The 22,778-nt window shown below is 44.7% G+C and overlaps 1 protein-coding gene across 6 annotated transcripts in view; it reads right to left on the reverse strand.

The window, feature by feature from the left end:
• Positions 1–152: 152 nt before the first annotated feature.
• Positions 153–22,778, reverse strand: part of LOC139533832 (protein kinase C and casein kinase substrate in neurons protein 2-like) — a 34,393-nt gene continuing 11,767 nt past the window's right edge. For 2 of the 6 annotated variants that reach the window (XM_071332261.1, XM_071332259.1), the window contains exons 2-12: positions 21,126–21,216; positions 20,756–20,912; positions 20,354–20,589; positions 15,449–15,604; positions 15,091–15,266; positions 14,585–14,705; positions 9,659–9,703; positions 7,009–7,133; positions 4,606–4,758; positions 2,955–3,145; positions 153–2,595 (exon numbers count right to left, since the gene is read on the reverse strand). In XM_071332261.1, the coding sequence (XP_071188362.1) occupies positions 2,483–2,595; positions 2,955–3,145; positions 4,606–4,758; positions 7,009–7,133; positions 9,659–9,703; positions 14,585–14,705; positions 15,091–15,266; positions 15,449–15,604; positions 20,354–20,589; positions 20,756–20,912; positions 21,126–21,182 (1,530 nt within the window). In that variant the 5' untranslated portion in view covers positions 21,183–21,216 and the 3' untranslated portion in view covers positions 153–2,482. The remainder of the gene's footprint in view (positions 2,596–2,954; positions 3,146–4,605; positions 4,759–7,008; positions 7,134–9,658; positions 9,704–14,584; positions 14,706–15,090; positions 15,267–15,448; positions 15,605–20,353; positions 20,590–20,755; positions 20,913–21,125; positions 21,217–22,778) is intronic. The other 4 variants (XM_071332263.1, XM_071332262.1, XM_071332264.1 and 1 more) reach the window with 3 other exon arrangements.

Raw genomic sequence — 22,778 nt, forward strand, 5'->3', positions numbered from 1 at the left:
TTTTGCCTGTGCTCTGATTGGTCAGCAGTAACACGTGGGCATTATTGTAACATGGAGGTCTGGGTAGTAAAGTTCAATTTCTTTCTATTATCCTTGATCCTGTATGTTTAATTGAAAAAAAAAGAAAAGAAATGACAACAGTAAAACTTCTCTTTTCGTTCAATTCATTTATAATGTATGCTGTGGGACAACATTGGCAAACTGAGTTGTGCAAGTAAAGCTGCTGCGGTGTTCTGTTGATGGCATGACCTGAAACCAATGATATACATCTCATGACCTGAAACGCACAGAAAACTTCACACCTCTCACACTGACAGAAAACTGATATCAAACCAAATCGATCTTCCTCTCGATATGCAGTTGTAGGCATAAAATGTAGGGGATATTTCCAGGAGCATCATGCATAAACAGTGTGTGCTAAATAATGCATTCACAACAATGTCAGAGCCATAACGTCAACTCCCAATAGGAGAAACCTATACTCGAGATAGGAATTGGGATAGGTCCTAAATAACAGATATAGTTTGCCAATACTGGTAATGCACATGTGGTGGCATTAAGGGTGTTTGTCAATCATTAACTTTTAAAAGTAAATGAGAAATATAATCTCACAGTTATTTGTCAATTACTAATCATAAGTAGGCTCTGGCCTCTCTGGAGATATGTAATATTTACAAACGCAACAAGACAGCAAATTCGCGAGACATTCGCCATAAAACATTCAATTATTGTACAAACGGATTTGTTTCCGAATCACAGCATTTCATCTGACAGAGAACAAAAGCACTTAAGGCATCTCATAAATTAACAGTCTTTGATTTCCAAATAGAAATTTAAATCACAACTCCCTAATCTATAACTGGTTAATTTGTTCATAGGTTCCACGCTATTTACATGCAAACATACTTTTATTAAATCGGACCCTCTAGTTTGTGAAAAACAGTAAAAGCTGTGGTTTTTATTGCTGAATGTGCAACATTGTTTCGCTGCCACAAAAAAAGTATATTCTCCCAAAGCTTTGAATCGGACATCCAGTGCAAGCTACAGCTAAAGCTCCTAGCTTCAAGTGACACACCTTATTGCCCAACATTCAGTGTGGAAAGAAAAAACAACATCCACATGATGTAAAAATCAACCAACAGAATGTGAAGTCAATTGAGTGAATAGCGGCTGACACAAATGGCACCCTATGCCCTATAAAGTGTGCTACGTTTGGCCAGAGCCCTATGTGCCCTGGTGAATGTCCCTGATACTAAAATGACCAGCAAACGTGTACAATCAATAGGTGAGCCGATACAATGAAACCATTAAAGAATATACAATCCATTAAAGTTGAGGGGTAAAGGTTACAGGAAAACTTCTGAGTGCGTCACTTATTGTTAAAATGTGGGTTGGCGCAACATGGTATCAGAGCATTTACAGAATAATATGAAATGCTCTGAGACCAGGCTGGTTGGTGACGGTGGAAGAACTGGATATAATTAATGATATCGGTTTCTCTCATTCATCAACTATTTGCTGAGCAAAACATAAATCAGATTTAAAATACAAAAAGGCATAACAAGACTTGACAAATCTGAACTATAGGCATCAGATAAGAAAGACAATTGTTCTGAACCGGCACTGCCATGAATTCCAAGCCCTTTTCTCAAAAGATTTGTAAAGTCAAATAAGAAAACGGGGCTGTAGGTTCTGATATTTCCGACAAATGGCTTTCATGTGAAAAAAAAATAAAACCTTGATTACTGTCAAAAGGATTTGGTGAAGGACGCTCAAAACAGCGCAAGAAATAACATGCAATTACAAATTCCCCTTATTTCGACATAAGACTTCCAAATCGGATCCTGGACTCCAAATTGGTGTTGCAATAGAATCAGATCTATAGAACAAAAAATATTTATCACCAACTGTCTATGACAAAAATGAATTAAAAGATTCAACTGAGATTACTTTTACGTCTCCAATCAGTTTCAAATCAAATCTAAAATGTGCTAGACCTCGTGAATGGGAGACATGTATATCCTACCCCATGTCTGTTCACATCTTTTAAAATCAGTTTATTCTTTCAACGTCTTCATAACTTCAAGCTACAATTGGAAGGTTACATGTTTCAAATAACTTTTTATATTTATTTTCTGTAACAGTAATGGCTTTAAGTAACATTTGCTTTTGTAGCTGGCTTTAGACTCTGTACTGGGTGTCCCATCATAAAGGCTGACAACGAGAGCAGGCCGTAGTTGTAGAAAGATTTGTGCTTAACGACATGGGATCCAGGAAGATACAAGAGAGAGCAACAACATCATCCTCTTCGATGGGCAAACCCCTTCCACTCACTCACACTGCGGCCAGCCTCTACCACGTAGGGGGAGAGGGGCGAATGCGAGGCCTGCCCTGCCCACCCTCCTGCCCCATCTCCTCCACTTTCTTTCTCCTCTTCACCCCATCCTCTCTCTCGTTTTCCTCCTTGTCCCTCGCTCGGTCATTACTGGATGTCTTCTACGTAATTGGCGGGGTAGAGGCCCACCACGCTGTCTTTCAGGCGCCCTCTGCACCAGCCCTGGTCGTCCTCGTTTCCTATCTTGGTGAACTCCTCGCCTTCAGGACAAAAAAGGAAACAGGGAGGAATGGACAGATGATTATGTGGAAAGATGGTGGTAGATGAGCATGTCTTTCTGTTGAGCAGCTTCAAAAAAGATTTGTGACTCAACTCAGCCTCACTCACTTTTCTCTGTGTTTTAATTGTCATAGATAACTGATCTGACAGGACATGGCAAGTAAAAGAAGACTGGTGGAGACATCCAGTCCTTTCACTTAGCAGTGGTTATACAGGGCAGGGGTCTCTTCACTCGCATAGTCTTTAGTGTATACACACACACACACACACACACACACACACACACACACACACACACACACACACACACACACACACACACACACACACACACACACACCTGCTTTGAAGCTGAGTTCATCCTGCTCCTGTCCTTCGTAGTCGTAGAGGGCACGCACGGCCACAGACACCCCCGAGGACGCCGGCTCCACCTCAAACGGGTTCCCATCGCCGTTGGCGTCCTCAATGGAAAACGGGTTCACCCCAGTCTCCTCATCCGACCACTCTTGCGACTTCTCCACACTGCTGGCGCTGAACAGACAGAGGCAGCAATCAACATAAGGGAAATTTGAAAATGTTACTTGTCAATCATGCCCTGCTCACACACACCGATTGGACAATCCAGCATGCCAGGCGAGAGAAGCGGGAACAAAAATAGTTAATAGGGCCCGGGGTAGGGGGGCATAAAAACAACACCACCAATGTAGAGTACAGCACAACATGTAGAAGGCCCAGCAAATGCATCTCCGAATCCGCCCGGATACATAGACTGAAAGACTATAGATTCCCCCTTCCTCTCTCAAATCAGCCAATGGAGGGAAAAACATGCCTTTTTAGGAAACCAATGCTGTGAGGTTTAGTTGGCGAATGGATTTGTGAGTTTGCTTTGACACCACTTGGAGTGGACACACAGACAGAGTGCTCAGGTAAGGCAAGGCAACACAATGACACAGTGACACGAGTACATTACAAAAGCATGGTTGGAGTTCACCCCATCCACCACTAGAGAGAGGTAGATGTACAGTACCCAGATGAACAAACACCCTTCTTCCCCAGTCAGAAAACCCATGAAACACACACACATCCTCACGCACACACGCTCTCTGAAGCCAGGTTACAGTCAGACTCTTGCAGTTGGTACACTCAAACACCTATGGCATCTAATAGTTCCTGCTTTACGCCAGAGAGACCGACACACACCGTTGACTTTATGAGTGCTAGTTTCTCTGTCCTGCCTTGAGTCAATATCAGACCTAATGTAAAACAGGACCCAATATAGGTTTCCTCACTAAGTTGTAGACAGCCTTTTGTTTAAAAGTCTAAATTCTATAGAAATTGTATTTTTAGGTTCCAACTTGCAATAGATCTGACTGTAAAGTAAACACCGACAGGAAAAATACACACATACACGCAGAAAGAATGCTCTGCAGGACTTGGCACTGTTAGGAGTGATGACTAATGTAGGTTTGGTGTGATCGCTCACTGAGAGCCCATGCACCGTAACACAGCCTGCCGCTAGCCAGGGAGAGGGAAGGAGAAAGGGGAGAGGAGGGGAGCGGTAGAAAAAGAGAGAAAGAAAGGAGGGGTGACAACAGAGAGGGAGAGAGGGCAAAGGGAGGAGAGGAAGGGGACATGGATAGATGAGGAGAGGAATAAAAGAGAAGTAATGGAAAAGAGAGGAAGAATAACAGGAAAGAGTGAAGGGAAAAATAAAGATGAGGACAGGAAGGGTGTGCCTCAATAGTGTGTTATTCAAGTGTTTCTCAGGGGTGCACATTTTTGTTTTAGCCCAGCACTAGCTCACCTGGTTCTACTACTCAACTAATCAGCAAGCCCTGTGTGCTAGTGCTTGGCTGGAACAAACATGTGCAGCCCTGAGAAACACTTGTGTGACACTAAAATACTAAATTCACCCAAAGACTGAGGGAGAGAAAAAAAAAGAAGAGGGAGAGAGGGAAGAAAAGGAGGGAGAGGGTCTCTCTTTCACCAACGTTTTCACTTCCTCCACTTTTTTGACATTGAGCGGACTGCTGTTGTTGTTGACGACAGTGGGCTGTTCCTTCACGGTCCCCTGGAGATCCTCGTCGTCGTCATCCTCGAAGGGGTTCGAACCCACCGGCTCTGTGCTAGTGGGCACAGTCAGGCTGACGACACGGAGACACGGAGAGAGGCATTTGTGACACACACACACGTACACCCCAAAACACATACTCCTACACATACACACCTTGAATCCAGACAGCTTCGTGACATATCACAAGCTGAATCGAAAACCTTTGGATATGAGGGTTTAAGACATAACGGACACACAACTTGTACACAAGTGACACTTCCAACCATAACCAATCAAATAGACCATATGAGCATTGTGAGAAAAAACACATGACCAGTCTGAGGACACTGACGAGGCAACGCTGGGTACGTATGGTTTTTAGACATTCATCGTGACACTAGGACAGTCACAAAATAAGCATGTTCAGTTAACAAATAAGAAATGGTCAGTTTCCCATTCACACAACATGTATACACCTTCACCAATTCCTCTTCTACAATCTCACTGATGCTTTTACTAGCATGTTATCAGTATTTTCCCAGCTGATACGCTCTGGGGTTGAGAAAACGGTCACACTTCACCAGGAATTCATTCTGAATTCCAATTTGACCCATATAATAGCCCATTTCCCTAGACACTTCAGGTAGATCTGAGAGGGTCAGATTGGTATAAGCAATATGGCAATAGCTCCATTTTGCCCTCTGATTGGCTAGGTCAAAGCATTACCATATTACCGACACCTTAAAAAAAAATATATATATTATCTAGAGAAGTACCTTGGGTTAGAGGCTGGGGGTAGATTCGGAATTCCACACTATTCTGTTGTGAGAACGAATTATGATGAAGTCACCCTAGACATTGATCTACGGTCAGTTTTGTATTTCCCCCTAATTAATAAGGTTAGGATTTGGGGAAGGTAAGCTGATCCTAGACCTGTGCTTAGAGACAACTTCAACCAGGAACCCACTGTAGTGTTGTATGTACATCGTATGTTTACAGTGCAGTTGGACCATGGCACGTAGTAGCCATCTGTCCAATCACAACGTCACTGCACTGTGGACACCTTTATTGACAGTCACGGCGCAACGCTCTCTGAGATAACCACATCTCTCTCAGAGGAGTTGAAACACCAAACGGTGGCAACAATGTAACTTTGGTTGACAGAAGTCAGAAAAAAAGACAGAAGATGTTCACACATTCTCAATGATGTTATATTAGGTCTCAGACCAATATCAGCCTGCTTTTTGGTGATAGGGACAAGTGTTCTTTGTAGAGAGATAGAGACAGACAGACCGAGACAGAGATATGTATATATATATATATATAGCGTAATACTCGATAGTTAGTTGCCCATAAACAACTTTTAAAGTGAGCAAATTATAAAATGCCCATATAGCAGTAAACTATCAATTTAAGGGGGATAGCTTGATAGATGTACTATCCCTTTAAGGGGGATAGCTAGCTAGATCTACTATCCCTTGAAGTGGTTGTATCTCTGATTTTGCTATAGCGCAGAAATGTGGACCAACTCTCAATGCATGAACATGAACAGGAAGGAGTGAAGTTGTACCTCGGTCCAGACAAGAACTTCACTCTTAAGCCCTTTTCCTTATATGGCCATTGTTTGTTCAGTCTATCGTTTGTGTTTTCGTGAGTTGTGAAAATGAATTTCCACTGTAAGTACAACTAATCTTGATCGACACACACTCACCTTCACCCCTGTAGACACAAATATACAGTAGAAGTGACGTGACAGAGTACGTGTCTCTTATGCTAGTAGGGCGAGGCAGACCCATGTTTGGCAATATGCACATCTGATGGATACCAAAAGGGCAAATGCCTTGCGTGCCTCACATTCCTCTCATTAACTCCCCTCACACTCCTCCAGCGCCCACTAACACACTCCCCCAGTACCCACCCTACACACACTCCCCCAGTACCCACCCTACACACACCATGGGTCATGTTTGGAGTCAATTCACCGGTGTGCAACCTTTACAGTCAGTGGGGCACTTCTGTTTTCTCAGGGCTTGTTACAGGAATGTTTACCGTGACCATGGCAACAACTCAGTGGTGGAAGACGTCATTCCAAGAGCTTTTCTCCGGAATGCTTTACCAGCGTTCCCGATCAGCGGCAGAGAGCCTTGTGTGCGTAGGAACATTAACTATGCTGTTTAGATGTGGAAGGGGTGTGTGGAATGTGTGCAGCAGTGGTAAGAGAGTATTGGAAGCTACATTCTTTCACTGGCCTTCCGACACGTTTATCTACTGCACCTTGAGAAATGTCTTCCCACTTCCTGACAGTGTGTGTGTATGTGTGTGTGTGTGTGTGTGTGGTTACCTGCTGCTGCTCTTGGCTGCCTGCTGCTCTTCCATTTGGCTGATGCCCGTCAGGGTGACTCCCTCGGGGGGCTTCTTCTTAGTCTCTCGCCGACTCAGTGTACGGTTCAAATCTATGGACCAGTCCTGACACACACACACACACACACACACACACACACACACACACACGATTAGAGTCACGCACCCTTGGACACAGATGAACATGATTCACATGCTCAGCTCAACGGATTCAGCATCAATGTTCAAACATTAGTAACTAAAACTGCTTGTCTTAGCAACAATACTACACAAAGGACAAGCACTGAAATAATGCACACACTTACACCCAGGCGCACACTCATTGGAAGTTCAGATGCTCTAACTAGCACAATCACTAGGTAACGTTAGGCAAACGTTTCTCAGGCTGTGACTAAACACTGAAGACCAGGGCTGTGGAGTACTGAAACAGTGTGTGTGTGTGTGTATGCGTGTGTGCATAGTTAAGGTAAACACATCCATCACCATAAAGACAGACATAGCACCGAGCCATCACAAACCTCCACCAGAAGCTAAGGAGCGGGCTTGAATCAAAACATCATCCCAACCAACGCCAACAGAACCTCAACCCAACGTTAGGAGAACGTTGTCCCAATTCAGGCCCACAGAGAGACACACACACTTTAACATAGTCCAATACTGCAACTCTATCCACAGAAGGACAGGGGCTGTGTTCAGGAGGGCCCGAGACTCACTACAGCTCTAGAGGTTACATAGGAGCTGTGTTCAGAAGGGCCCTAGATTTACTACAGCTCTAGAGATTACATAGGGGCTGTGTTCAGGAGGGCCCGAGACTCACTACAGCTCTAGAGGTTACATAGGGGCTGTGTTCAGAAGGGCCCTAGATTTACTACAGCTCTAGAGGTTACATAGGGGCTGTGTTCAGGAGGGCCCTAGACTTACTACAGCTCTAGAGGTTACATAGGGGCTGTGTTCAGAAGGGCCCTAGATTTACTACAGCTCTAGAGGTTACATAGGGGCTGTGTTCAGGAGGGCCCTAGACTTACTACAGCTCTAGAGGTTACATAGGGGCTGTGTTCAGAAGGGCCCTAGACTTACTACAGCTCTAGAGGTTACATAGGGGCTGTGTTCAGGAGGGCTCTAGACTTACTACAGCTCTAGAGGTTACATAGGGTCTGTGTTCAGGAGGGCCCTAGACTTACTACAGCTCTATAGAGGTTACATAGGGGCTGTGTTCAGAAGGGCCCTAGATTTACTACAGCTCTAGAGGTTACATAGGGGCTGTGTTCAGGAGGGCCCTAGACTTACTACAGCTCTATAGAGGTTACATAGGGGCTGTGTTCAGAAGGGCCCTAGACTTACTACAGCTCTATAGAGTTTACATAGGGGCTGTGTTCAGGAGGGCCCTAGACTTACTACAGCTCTATAGAGGTTACATAGGGGCTGTGTTCAGGAGGGCCCTAGACTTACTACAGCTCTATAGAGGTTACATAGGGGCTGTGTTCAGAAGGGCCCTAGACTTACTACAGCTCTAGAGGTTACATAGGGGCTGTGTTCAGGAGGGCTCTAGACTTACTACAGCTCTAGAGGTTACATAGGGGCTGTGTTCAGGAGGGCCCTAGACTTACTACAGCTCTATAGAGGTTACATAGGGGCTGTGTTCAGAAGGGCCCTAGATTTACTACAGCTCTAGAGGTTACATAGGGGCTGTGTTCAGGAGGGCCCTAGACTTACTACAGCTCTAGAGGTTACATAGGGGCTGTGTTCAGAAGGGCCCTAGACTTACTACAGCTCTAGAGGTTACATAGGGGCTGTGTTCAGGAGGGCCCTAGACTTACTACAGCTCTATAGAGGTTACATAGGGGCTGTGTTCAGAAGGGCCCTAGACTTACTACAGCTCTATAGAGTTTACATAGGGGCTGTGTTCAGGAGGGCCCTAGACTTACTACAGCTCTATAGAGGTTACATAGGGGCTGTGTTCAGGAGGGCCCTAGACTTACTACAGCTCTATAGAGGTTACATAGGGGCTGTGTTCAGAAGGGCCCTAGACTTACTACAGCTCTAGAGGTTACATTTCCCTTATAGTTCTACGTTTTCCCAAGTCACTCCCTGTTCCCACAGATATAACAAGTGGGTTGTTCTCGAAGTTCAAAGGTCAGTCTGAGGGCCTGACTGGTGAACCCAGAGGGTCAAATTATATCACACGACCTGGCAGGCATCATGTGACCCCCTGCAGGGTTCACAGGGGCTGACAAGGTCAGAGGTCACCACGGGGTGAAAGGTTAGATAGAGGAACGATGACAGAAGGAGTCTTCTGGAATACAGACATCCAGGAAGACAAACATCCATAGGATGAGACAGGGGGAGGAAGGGAGGAGTAGTCACGCACATCCCCACACGGGTCATACACGACAGACGTGGTGACGAGGCCATTCATCAGACAGACGTGTGTGTGTGCGCACTTCCTTGTGTGTTTTCAGGTGCTCCTCGTAAAGCATTAGGAGGGCCAGAATGGGCACATAAACCGAACACACACAGACGGACACACACACACACACAGAGAAAACGCAAACAGAGGACGGAGAGTGAGGTAAATAACCCTCCCCCCAGGAACCACGGTGATAGAATAGTCCTTCCCAGGCAGAACTCACTACAATGGACCTTCTGGACCTAGAGGAGCGGGACCAGTCCACATTCTGTCAAACGGAGGGGTGGGTGGGGGTGGACAAGACAGGAGCATTATTTCCAAGTAAAGAACAGCCATTTAAATAACAATGCTTTAACATCCAAAAGGAACACATCTAAGCACAGTATCAGTTAGTCTGTGATCATGAAGAGGTGTCTTGTGATAAACGTTGCTCTTCATTTAGTGTTATGTTGATGTGGAGTTTGTTTTATGGTCCTTTTAAACGCTCTTCTTCTAGCACTACGAACATCGATTTCTGAAGAGATTCTACCTCACTCAAATGCTTGTTTTTAATTACTGAATGAACCTACGTTAAGTAACTCTGGATAAGAGCGGGTGCAAAATCAGTATTCCTCAATCCATACCAGGGGGCACATATTTCCATATCTTGCTTTTCTATCTTCTGTTTTGTAACATGTGTCATGACGTTGGCCTGGGGGTAGGTTTATGACAGTCATAAATACCTCTTTCCCCCGTTCCTCTCCCTACTCTACTGATGTGACATTAGAAAGCCCCTTTGGTTAACATAGAGATTCTGGGAACATCAGAAGTTGGGAGGAAATGAACTATATTCTGGTAATCCGACCAACTGAACATATGCGGTGGTACTTAAGGTATATTATGTCAGTTCGGTTGCCCTCTGACACATTCTCATCAATGATAGAATGACATAAACTCTACTGTGGAAAAGTCTAAACATCAGAGGTATCGGATTCACATGGAATTGTTGTTTAATTCAAATGTTTGAATATGAAATTATTTGTGAAGAGATGAAATGTAATTTTAGCTTCCAAATTAGAGATTTGGGTTTTCATAAGTTTGGGCCTCTGCTCAACCAGTGGCCCGCCCCTGTGAAGAGACATGGGTTATAAACTTTTCAGACACACCCCTCTCCCTCTACTATATAAGCCATTGATGAAGATTTAACCTTCTGTTCCGAGGATATGAGGGTGACGATCCCATGTCAGAATGGTTCAGGTAATAACTACAGAACTAAGCCAACATCAGCATGAGCTTTGGTTGTGAATGGTATGAACTTTGAACTCGTATTCACTTCAGAAGTGATACCTCCTAGCCGTTGAGTTAGCAACAGCTGCTACAAACGCAGGTTAGGAAGGACAGTCAGAGTATCCCGTCTACTACACAACGACGTTACTACAACGTATCCAGTGACCACCAGAGACATTCTTCAAAGGACAGAGGACTCGGTTTGGCAACACGGTCTTCTATCTACCACCAACCTACTGAAGCGCAGCTCAGAGTAAATATTTATTGCATTTTCCTTTTCCAAATGGGCGGTAATTTAGAATGCATAAGATACTGTATTTACGATAGCACAGCTTCGCCTCTGTTCCAGTCTCCCGCTCTTTCACTAAAACCCAGCCCCCTTTCCTTTGTGTAACAAGCTGTCATATCTGTTCCGCCCGCTAGGGACGTTTTCCTTTATGACGGCAATTTGTAATCAAGTTATGATTTAATTGTGTATGTGTGATTCTGTGTGATTAGTTAGGTATTTAGTAAATAAATAATTAAACCCAATTTTGTATTGCTGATTGAACTTGTTAGCCAGGATTCTTGCAGATAACCAAGAATTTACAACTTTCAGAATATGAGACTGAAGTAAGATGACGATTGATGTTGACTGCTATTGATGTAAAATATTGCTAAATCTTTAAGAGTTTATTCGGAAGATAACAGCTCTATAAATATTCTTTCGTGGTGCCCAACTCTCTAGTTAATTACATTTACCCGATTAGCTCAATCAGGTGATATTAATTATGGAGAAAGTATTTTATAGAATAGCATGTCATAGCAATTAATCCAGCATAGCCAAAGACACGACACATGGTTTGACACCAACAAAATAATATTCCATGCCCTTATGTTGTGACAGCGCTATCATTTCCTCTTGGATAGAGCTTGGTTACGATCTGCGCATTGAAGACAAGTCAGTATTCGGTACAACCTGACAGACAAGTTTGGTGTCTGTCTGTGTGTGTGTGTGTGTGTGTCCTATCAAATGACAGAAAAATGCTGGGGAGATCGCACACTGTCACAATGGGCTTTTGTGTGGTACGACACGTCCCAGTATGTCCTTACTATAGCTTTAAGTACAACTCGACGAATGGCTTGACAAACTCAATGTACTTTAAAATGACTAAAACCAAATTGAAACAGTGTAGAAAATATAATGGATCTATATTTATAGTTTCTTGACCTTCCAACTCGCTAATAATCACTAGACATTCAGGGAGCATAAAAAATAAATAAAATAAAAACGGGTAGATGTGGCTGTCATGAAATTTCATCAGCCGGTGATTGTCAAGCAAATAACTATCAGTCTCATGGTAATTGACTGTTAATTAACATAAACGCGTTTAGCATCTCCTGGCTTCCACACACAGCCTACAAGCCACTGATGCAGACCTTCAGAACATATACATTTTTAAAAGTATAATAAACCCATGTAATATAGCCTACACCTTCACAATTAAACCATTATTTATTTTAGACAGGTCTAAAGAAGCATGATATGAAGAAAATGTTTAACAGAATAGCATACTCTGAGTTGTCCATATGTTAATTCCTGATCTGGCTTTGCCAAATGGCTGTTGGCTACAATAGTTCATTTAGCAGACAAGATTTGCTTAGAATTCCATGGCATTATTTAATAGTATGAAGAATACAATTGAACAAAGCTGTATAAAATAGAAAGGATATTTTCTCCAAGCGATGAGGGAGTGCGCACATGCGGCTATTCTGTGTGGAGCTGTTAACAAAGAAACAGGTATTCCTATATGCTTAATTTAGTTATTATTTATGTAACTTTAGTTCTACAAACGTTGGGCTATACGTTTTGATTTTTAAATACATTGTAAGGTCACATGACGCGACTAATGATGATTTGAAAAATGTCACTCGAAAGGTATGAGTGCTGCTTTGTTTTTAGCGCAGGCTGTACACACTACATCAGCCACTCATTCACAATTTGACAAGCACTTGATAATGCATAGAATTTTATGGCAGCATCCCGTGTGTGGCCGTAATGCACCCCAAAACAATCCATGCCTTTTGCGTTGTGCCCTTCTCCCGGAGGGCTGCGCGCTCCATCATGTGATCGGTTCTTTCTCAGAGGCTACAAGTGAAGAAAGACACATGGGGGACACAACAGCGCGCATCCTTATCCAATTCCGAAGTGCATATTGAAGATATTGGAACTGTCCACATTTACTTTTCGTCAGCCAACAAGATGAGTAGGCCTAACGAACAGCAAAAGCACTAGCCTATGTCAATCTACTATCCCCCATAGTACAAATTTTGACCTATTCTATGCGAGAAATAAATATTCCAAACATAGTCTGGGACAGTTGTGGGATGCGCTAGATCCCAAATTAATACAACCACTAGCATTAAAAATTACTTTTTTTTACACAATGTGACTGACACAACAGATCAGAACATTTAGCTTAAAATGTTGATAAACTATTAGCTATTTCTTCACATTATAAGCACAAAAAATGTGCACATGGTAGTAAGCAATAAGCGTAAATGTTCCATTAGCGGGAAAACACGATTATCAAAAGTGACAGCAAATGCAATTATGCATGTAATGCTTTTATTATAAAGGTGCATTTTTATGGTGAAAATTATCTTTACAAAACTTGAAACTCAATCGCTGCTTATGTATACCGTTTAGGCTCTACACTCTTTGTAAAGCTGATTAATGTGCTTAATTTTAAAGAAGTTATTTGGCCACTTTAGCTGTGATACAAACCTTATTAAAACATATAGGCTACATGAGGTGTGTGACTATGAAAAAGCCACAAAAAAAGGCATTGTTTATTATCCTGGGCATCATTCACAAGTGATAATATATAATTCAAAAGCTAATATTGTCACCCATCAGACTATTCTTGATTTAATCTTGTCTTTACATATACTAAATAATGTGTGTGTGAAATTTGTTTTGATTTAGAATGGACCATTATCATTCACCTGTATCGAAACACGGGCAGCAGAAACAAATACATGTCATCTATGCACTTAAATAGGGAATGGAGGACACTTTTCCCGTGGTTTATTTTCCTGCCAGCCAGGTAGGCTATACTCCTGTTGTAAATATAAGCAATGTGCTTAATATTAGGAAAGTTAAAAAATAAATATAGTAGGCCTAGCCTATAGAAAGGTAAGTCTCCTCTTTTTAGTAGAGGTCATCACTGTTTTCTCGCAATTGCATAGCCTATTGAAATGTTGCGCAGCATGAGCTCTCATTAAGTGTTTGATTCGATTTGTTATTACATTTGCATTGATGTCAGAGTGATTAGATGGACAATAGAGTGCTGAGTACCAGGCAGTTAGCAAGTTTGGTAGGCTACTAATGCCAATAGCAGCATCAGAGCTTGGAGATCCTTATTACCGTGACTAAACGATCACGTGGAATTTGACTGCCTTCATGACTTGTGACCGCTGGTGTGGCGGTAATACGGGCACCGCAACAGATCTAATTGGGGACTATTTTTTGAAAATTCTGATGACATGGAAATAGCATTTTCAGCGCAACCCTTAGGACCTCGAAGACAGAATGCAGCCCCCCGGGCAAAATTACTTAGACACCCCTGACCTAGAGGGAGAAATGGCGGAGTGGGAAGAGTAGTTCCAATGGAATCTTTCCACAGAGTCATAAATCTTGTTGAGTTATTAATACCAATGTAATAACTTCTCTGCCTCACCATGTACCTCAAACTCAGAACCGTTCACGGACACTGAGCCACTCTCTCTCTCCCATCTCTCATTTCCTCAATACATGTACCTCAAACTGGGGCCAGTTCATTGGAGCTAAACCCCTCTCTCTCTCCCATTCCTCTCCCATCCTTTTCACTCATCCCCGTACCTCAAACTGGGGCCAGTTCATGGGCATGCCAGGACCGTGGTTGGAGCGGAACCACTTGAGGTCCTCCTCAGCGTCAGCAGCAGAGATAGTGTCCTCCAACGTGTGGTAGACGGTCTGGAATCTAGAGAGGGAGAGAAGAGGAAGACAGGAGAGCGAGAGAGCGAGAGAAAGGGAGCGAGAGGGTACATCAGCATTTCCCTAATGATGGATGGTGAACCATGTATCAACATCCAACCATCCAACATATCCCCTACTCCCTAACCACTCCTGTAGATACAAGAGGATTGAAAAGCAGCCAATCAGAAGGCAAATAAAGCTATGAAGGTTAGGATGCAGAGGCTAGGGGTCCATTTGGAATTGATATGGAGAGGTGGAGGGGTCTTCCTCATTATTGGTGGAGGTGTCTTAGCCTACTTGTGATTGATGGAGGTGTCACAGCCTACTTGTGATTGGTGGAGAGGTATCATAGCCTACTTGTGATTGGTGGAGAGGCGGAGGAGTCTTACTTGTGATTAGTGGAGAGGTCGAGGTGATGCTTGACTTCCAGCAGAAGTGCTTTGAAGAAGGTGATGCGTTTGTCCTCAAACTGCTGCCATTGTTCAAACACCTGCTCCATGTTCTCCATGTACTGGGGAGTCACCTTGTCCAGCTCCTCCAGAGACTTCTCATAGCGCTCCTTAGTCTGGGACCCAGAGGATCATACAGGGAAGCACACACACACACGGAGCTGAAACATTTGCTCCATATTGTCAGGATACTCAAATGGTCACATTCCAGCCATGACACACAACATAGACATAAAACACATGTCCACACAGAGATGATTTAACACCAGTGTAACCCCCCCCCCCCCCCCATCCCTACCTTCTCCATCTCCTGCTGGCACTTCTCCACCTTGTCCTGCATTTTCTTCTGGGCCTCAGAGTTGCTGTTGTTCTCCAGCTTGCTGTTGTTCTCCCGGCTGGTGGCAAGCTTCTCTTCCTTACAGGCCCCGTGGTAGGCCTTCTTCATCGTCTCCATCTGCCATATGGCACAGAGAAGGTAAGGTACAGCGGTTAACATCATGCTTATGTAGCTAATGGATAACCAAGTTAGCATGGCGCAGTAGCTAAGTGACTATTCAATATGATTCCACCCTTACAGTGGTAAACACAAGCTTAGGAACAAGACCAGCTCTAGCCTTTTGGGGTCCATAAGCAATTATTGGCTGGGCTGACACTGCTAAGGAACAATGCTTTTTCAAAAGAATAAAGGTGAGAGGAATGGTGACGGGGGGTCTTTGAAAGGCAAGAGAATACCATGATTAAGTCAAGGTAACAAAATAATACGATAATGAAAGTCAAAGACTAAGCACCCAATTCAGACTGGTAAACAAAGAGGTGGAAACTAAAATAGACTTAGGAAAAACTCTGGCGATTGGCAAAACCTGTCTACCTAACAGCTGGGTTTTGATTCAATCTACAACAAATGGAAAGAGGGAATGAGAGAAGGGAATGAGAGAAGGGGACAAGGCCATTAGTTCCTGTTGTTTGGGACAGGGCCAGAGTGGCAGCAACGTTCTTCTCCCATTTATCATGGGATCTCTGATAAAGGCCACATAGCCAAAGAACAGAGGGAACAGCCTGTCTGCCATTGGCTCTGATTATATCATAGAACGGAAGCTGTCTGTCTGTCTGTCTGTCTGTCTGTCTGTCTGTCTGTCTGTCTGTCTGTCTGTCTGTCTGTCTGTCTGTCTGTCTGTCTGTGAGAGAAAGATAGAGCAAGGTGGAGTGTGAGATTTTAAATATAGAATGTGTTCTATCAGTGTTATTGTTTGTGTGTGTATGTGACAAGAATGAAACATGAGTGTGCGCGTGCGGTAGACAAGGCCATTCCACCCGCTTCTTTTAAGACAAGACAGTTAGCCCATTTCCATCTCCTCTCTCTCTATTGGCTCACTGTCTGGCCCTCAAGTACATGAATTACCTCCTTGACCCAACACACACATAACTGTACTAATCCGTCACCGCCCAATGACAACAACAGGAAGAGGCTTATTGTGACATATCTCTCTCTCACACACACACACACACCAGCCAAGAAGACTCAGATTGTGAAACTGGTACACTACAAACTCAAACTACAGACTGTTCCCGAACTCCCAGGTCAAAGGAGAAGTGACATCAGACATCATTTGAGTGTGTGTGTGTGTTGGTTTGTGCAAGTAGGAGTGTGTTCATCTGCACTACTACTAGCCAAAAGCACAGCAGAGCAGCCCAGTGTATTTCCCACACCATAACAAATCAAGGCACCGCAGAGAAACTGAGTGCCAGTTCGACACACAATGGCATTCCCTTTCTCAGCAGCTGCCTGTGTGGCCAGTGTAAAGTTACACGCCACTGCTTCCTATGAATGGCCAACACTAATGAAATAGCCAGTTTATATAGAAAATGAAAAGTTAGTCTCAAACAAAATGTGAGATAATGTCTAGATGCTTTTTAAAGTGGAGATCTAGTTGATAAATTGCCAGGCTGGGCTGATGAGACAGTTGATTGCGCAGTCAGATGGAACATAGTAAACAGGCATTATAACATCATAGATTTAGCCGGTGGTAACTTGTGGATTATAAACTGGGTGGTTCGAGCACTGAACGCTGATTGGCTGAAAGCCATGGTATATCAGACTGTATACCATGTGTATGACAAAACATGTATTTTTACTGCTCTAATTACGTTAGTAACCAGTTTATAATAGCAATAAGGCTCCTCGGGGGTTTGTGATATATGGCCAATATATATTGGCTAAGGGCTGTGTCCAGGTATTCCGCATTGCGTTGTTTCTAAGAACAGCCCTTAGCCGTGGTATATTGGTCATATACCACACCTCCTCGGGCCTTATTGCTTAGACAGACACCGGCTGGAATGTGGTTTAAACGAATCAGCATTCAGGATTAGACCCACCGTTGTATAGATAGCACTAATGGCCTGTTTGTTGTACAGCATAGCAGCTAGTACAGGAGAGAAGGAGCTGCAAACAGCGAAAGCAGTGAGTCAGTGATATGTGTCCAAGTGAACTGAGGGGTGAAAGGAATAATTGTGGTGGTTATTGCAGAAATCAACGGACTGATAAATGCAGGGTAAAGCTGGTGTGTGTATGTACAGTCGTGGCCAAAAGTTTTGAGAATGACACATATTAATTTCAAAGTTTGCTGCCTCAGTTTAAAATGGCATTTTGCATATACTCCAGAATGTTATGAAGAGAGATCAGATGAATTGCAATTAATTGCAAAGTCCCTCTTTGAATTGCAAATTAACTGAATCCCCAAATAACATTTCCACTGCATTTCAGCCCTGCCACAAAAGGACCAGCTGACATCATGTCAGTGATTCTCTCGTTAACACAGGTGTGAGTGTTGACGAGGACAAGGCTGGAGATCACTCTGTCATGCTGATCGAACTCAGACTGGAAGCTTCAAAAGGAGGGTGGTGCTTGGAATCATTGTTCTTCCTCTGTCAACCATGGTTACCTGCAAGGAAACACGTGCCGTCATCATTGCTTTGCACAAAAAGGGCTTCACAGACAAGGATATTGCTGCCAGTAAGATTGCACCTAAATCAACCATTTATCGGATCATCAAGAACTTCAAGGAGAGTGGTTCAATTGTTGTGAAGAAGGCTTCGGGGCACCCAAGAAAGTCCAGCAAGCGCGAGGACTTATAAAGTTGATTCAGCTGCGGGATCGGGGCACCACCAGTACAGAGCTTGCTCGGGAATGGCAGCAGGCAGGTGTGAGTGCATCTGCACGCAAGGTGAGGCAAAGACTTTTGGAGGATGGCCTGGTGTCGAGAAGGGCAGCAAAGAAGCCACTTCTCTCCAGGAAAAACATCAGGGACAGACTGATATTCTGCAAAAGGTACAGGGATTGGACTGCTGAGGACTGGGGTAAAGTCTGATGAATCCCCTTTCCGATTGTTTGGGGCAGCCGGAAAAAAAGCTTGTCCGGAGAAGACAAGGTGAGTGCTACCATCAGTCCTGTGTCATGCCAACAGTAAAGCATCCTGAGACCATTCATGTGTGGGGTTGCTTCTCAGCCAAGGGAGTGGGCTCACTCACAATTTTGCCTAAGAACACACCCATGAATAAAGAATGGTACCAACACATCATTTGAGAGCAACTTCTCCCAACCATCCAGGAACAGTTTGGTGACGAACAATGCCTTTTCCAGCATGATGGAGCACCTTGCCATAAGGTAAAAGTGATAACTAAGTGGCTCGGGGAACAAAACATTGATATTTTGGGTCCATGGCCAGGAAACTCCCCAGACCTTAATCCCATTGAGAACTTGTGGTCAATCCTCAAGAGGCGGGTGGACAAACAAAACCCCACAAATTCTGACAAACTCCAAGCATTGATTATGCAAGAATGGGCTGACATCAGTCAGGATGTGGCCCAGAAGTTAATTGACATCATGCCAGGGCGGATTGCAGAGGTCTTGAAAAAGAAGGGTCAACACTGCAAATATTGACTCTATGCATCAACTTCATGTAATTGTCAATAAAAGCCTTTGACACTTATGAAATGCTTGTAATTATACTTCAGTATTCCATAACATCCAGTAACATTTGACAAAAATATCTAAAGACACTGAAGCAGCAAACTTTGTGGAAATTAATATTTGTGTCATTCTCAAAACTTTTGTCCACGACTGTATGTGTGTTTCTTTACATCTGAGCTTGTTGGTTCTGTGTTCTTGTGTGTGTGCTAGCTTGTCACTCTGAATCCACATCTAACCTCATTTCATGATGGTGTGTGTATGTGTATTGTGTGTGCATGCGCTTTGTGGTGCATGCCTGTGTGCTTGCGTGTGTGTGTGTGTGTGTGTGTATTGTCTGCTCACATGTGTATTGTCTGCACGTGTGTGTGTGTGTGTGTGTATTGTCTGCTCGCATGTGTATTGTCTGCTCGCGTGTGTGTATTGTCTGCTCGCGTGTGTGTGTATTGCCTGCTCGCATGTGTGTGTGTGTAGTGTAGTGTCTGCTTGCGTGTGCGCGTGTGTGAGTATTGTCTGCTCGCGTATGTGTATTGTCTGCTCGTGTGTGTGTGTGTATTGTCTGCGCGCGCGTATATTCTCTGTGTGCGTGTGTATATACATATATATATATATTCTCTGTGTGCGTGTGTGTATTGTCTGCGTGTTTGTGTGTGTATTGTCTGCGTGCTTGTGTGTATTGTCTGCGTGTGTGTATATATATATATATTGTGTGTGCATGCGCTTTGTGGTGCATGCCTGTGTGCTTGCGTGTGTGTGTGTGTGTGTGTATTGTCTGCTCACATGTGTATTGTCTGCACGTGTGTGTGTGTGTGTGTGTATTGTCTGCTCGCATGTGTATTGTCTGCTCGCGTGTGTGTATTGTCTGCTCGCGTGTGTGTATTGTCTGCTCGCGTGTGTGTATTGCATGCTCGCGTGTGTGTGTGTGTGTGTAGTGTCTGCTTGCGTGTGCGCGTGTGTGTGAGTATTGTCTGCTCGCGTATGTGTATTGTCTGCTCGTGTGTGTGTGTGTATTGTCTGCGCGCGCGTATATTCTCTGTGTGCGTGTGTATATACATATATATATATTCTCTGTGTGCGTGTGTGTATTGTCTGCGTGTTTGTGTGTGTATTGTCTGCGTGCTTGTGTGTATTGTCTGCGTGTGTGTATATATATATATATATATATATATATATATATATTCTCTGCGTGCTGTGTGTGTGTGTATTGTCTGCGTGTGTGTGTCTGTATGACTCCCCAACCTCTTTCAGTTTCTTGGCCCAGGGTTTCTGGGCCTTGCGGAAGCCGTCGTCAGCCTCCTTGGTCTCCTTGAAGCCTCCGATCATCTGTTTGTGGTAGTAGTCTCTCTGCCACACCTTGAGCTTCTCAAAGTCCTCCCCCATCAGCGCCGCCTTCACCTCCATGTGGAGCTCGCTCACCTTCTCCGCCTCCGTGCACAGGGCACCCCACGCCCGCTCCAGGGTCCCGTACTGAGGGCCTGGGGATGCACATGATTAGATAACACGCACATGCATGCTTACGGTGATGGAGAGTGCAGTACTGAGAGTCCAGAGGGGTGAAGGGAACAGAGGGGTGAAGGAGTGGAACAGACACACACACACCTGTCTTCAGTGCTTGGACCACTGAAGTGTGTGTGTGCCTACCTTTCTCTATAAGCTGTCTCCAGCGTTTGGACCACTCTGTGAGCTGCTGTGCGTAGGACTTCTCGATGCGCGCACGCTCATGGAGACAGTTCATCAGGTCGTTACACAGGCGACTGCCATCGTCCACCCGCCTCACTGTTCGCTTGTAGTTCCCCACCTGGGTGAGAGAGAGGAAGGGAGAGAGAGGGAGGGAGGGAGAGATACTTGGAGTTATGGGGTGGTGGGCAGGTGAGAGGGTGTGTGTGTGTGTGTGTGTGTGGCAGGGTGGGAGTTGAGTGTACAGCTACGTGCATATCATATAATGACGTATGTTTGTTAATTGTATGTTTTTCAGTGTGTGTGTTATACTGTATGTTGTCTACGGTCTCACCTCCCAGAAGCTGTCACTGGAGACGTCGACCATGGAGTCATCGTAGGAGCCGGACATGGCTGCTGCCCTCAGTACCCACAGTCCTCAGGGGCTGAAACACACAGTCAATAACACCATAACACACAGCAGACTGGCTGTTATACAGACTGGCTGTTATACAGAGTGGCTGCAGGGGACAGGACAGCACTGAGTCTTAAAAAAAGTGCTACTTTTATTGCATTAAAAAAAGTTTTACTTTCTACCCTAGCTGGGTCTTCCTTAGGTCCTGTCTGTCTGTTCATTCTTTCCAAGGGCACTGGGATGTGCTGACAGCGTCTGGTGTTCTACCACGTGTAGAGAGCCCTGTGTGGGGCAGACTTAATACTCTGATCCCCTGGCTTCAGCACGGCCTAGTGGGGCTACTAGCCTACGTACCGTATGAACGAACACACACAAGAGACAGACAACTAGGCTACTCATTTCTCTCCATGAGTAGGAAAATGAAGCCTGTAAATGAAGGGTATGACAGTGAGAGAGAAAACCGAAGACAGAAAGAGATTTCACAGGCGGACTTTAAATCAGTCCGTCCACACACACACACTTTAGTTTCACTACAATCATATGACACGAAGTGGCAGCTGGGAGCAGAGCGTCATTCTGTTGTTGTGTGTTCTCAGTCAACTAGTAAAAGCCCGTTATCATAAAAGGCTCCAAACAACACCCAGGCAACGTAATTATCACGCTGTCACTGTGACACTCCTGAGAAAAGCTGAACTGGGACCACGGCCAAAGATATGATCTGAGAGAGAAAGAATTAACAAGAGGGGCAAAGGAGCGAGACAGATAGGAGTGTGTGCAATTTGGTGTGAATTTAAACAGCAGGTGAGTGTCTTCACCCATTTCAAAAACCTTACAGCCTGAAAAACAACAACACACAGCTCTGTGCAGGGTGGCACAGAGGGCCTAGTGTGTGTGTGACTTATCTGTCGTTTTAGCACACACTGTGGGGAGCTTCCGTTTGCTGAGTGACATGGGAGCGGAACTCCACCGACAGAAAGACCTCTGTTCCTCTCCTCCTCCATCCTCCTCTACCCCCCTCTGTCTGCTTTCTCTCTCCCTCCTCCTTCTCTACCCCCCTCTGTCTGCATTCTCTCTCCATCCTCCTCCTCTACCCCCCTGTCTGCTTTCTCTCTCTCTCTCCATCCTCCTCTACCCCCCTCTGTCTGCTTTCTCTCTCAATCGCTGCTCTCTCCATCATCTGGTCTATCTTCAGCTTCCAAGTAGGCCCCTGATCCTCTCGCCATCTCTTCATGATTGTGTGTAAGATAGTGTGTTTCCTGGCGGTCAGTGGCCCATGTCCTCCAAACCACAGCTAGGGCTGGAGGACAGAGAGGGTTGTTGTGGCTGGAGGGAGGAGGGGGGGACCACAGCTAGGGCTGGAGGACAGAGAGAGGGTTGTTGTGGCTGGAGGGAGGAGGGGGGGACCACAGCTAGGGCTGGAGGACAGAGAGGGTTGTTGTGGCTGGAGGGAGGAGGGGGGGACCACAGCTAGGGCTGAAGGACAGAGAGAGGGTTGTTGTGGCTGGAGGGAGGAGGGGGGGACCACAGCTAGGGCTGGAGGACAGAGAGAGGGTTGTTGTGGCTGGAGGGAGGAGGGGGGGACCACAGCTAGGG

The sequence above is a fragment of the Salvelinus alpinus genome, chromosome 11 (assembly GCF_045679555.1).
Source record: "Salvelinus alpinus chromosome 11, SLU_Salpinus.1, whole genome shotgun sequence".
Classification (NCBI taxonomy): Eukaryota; Metazoa; Chordata; class Actinopteri; order Salmoniformes; family Salmonidae; genus Salvelinus; species Salvelinus alpinus.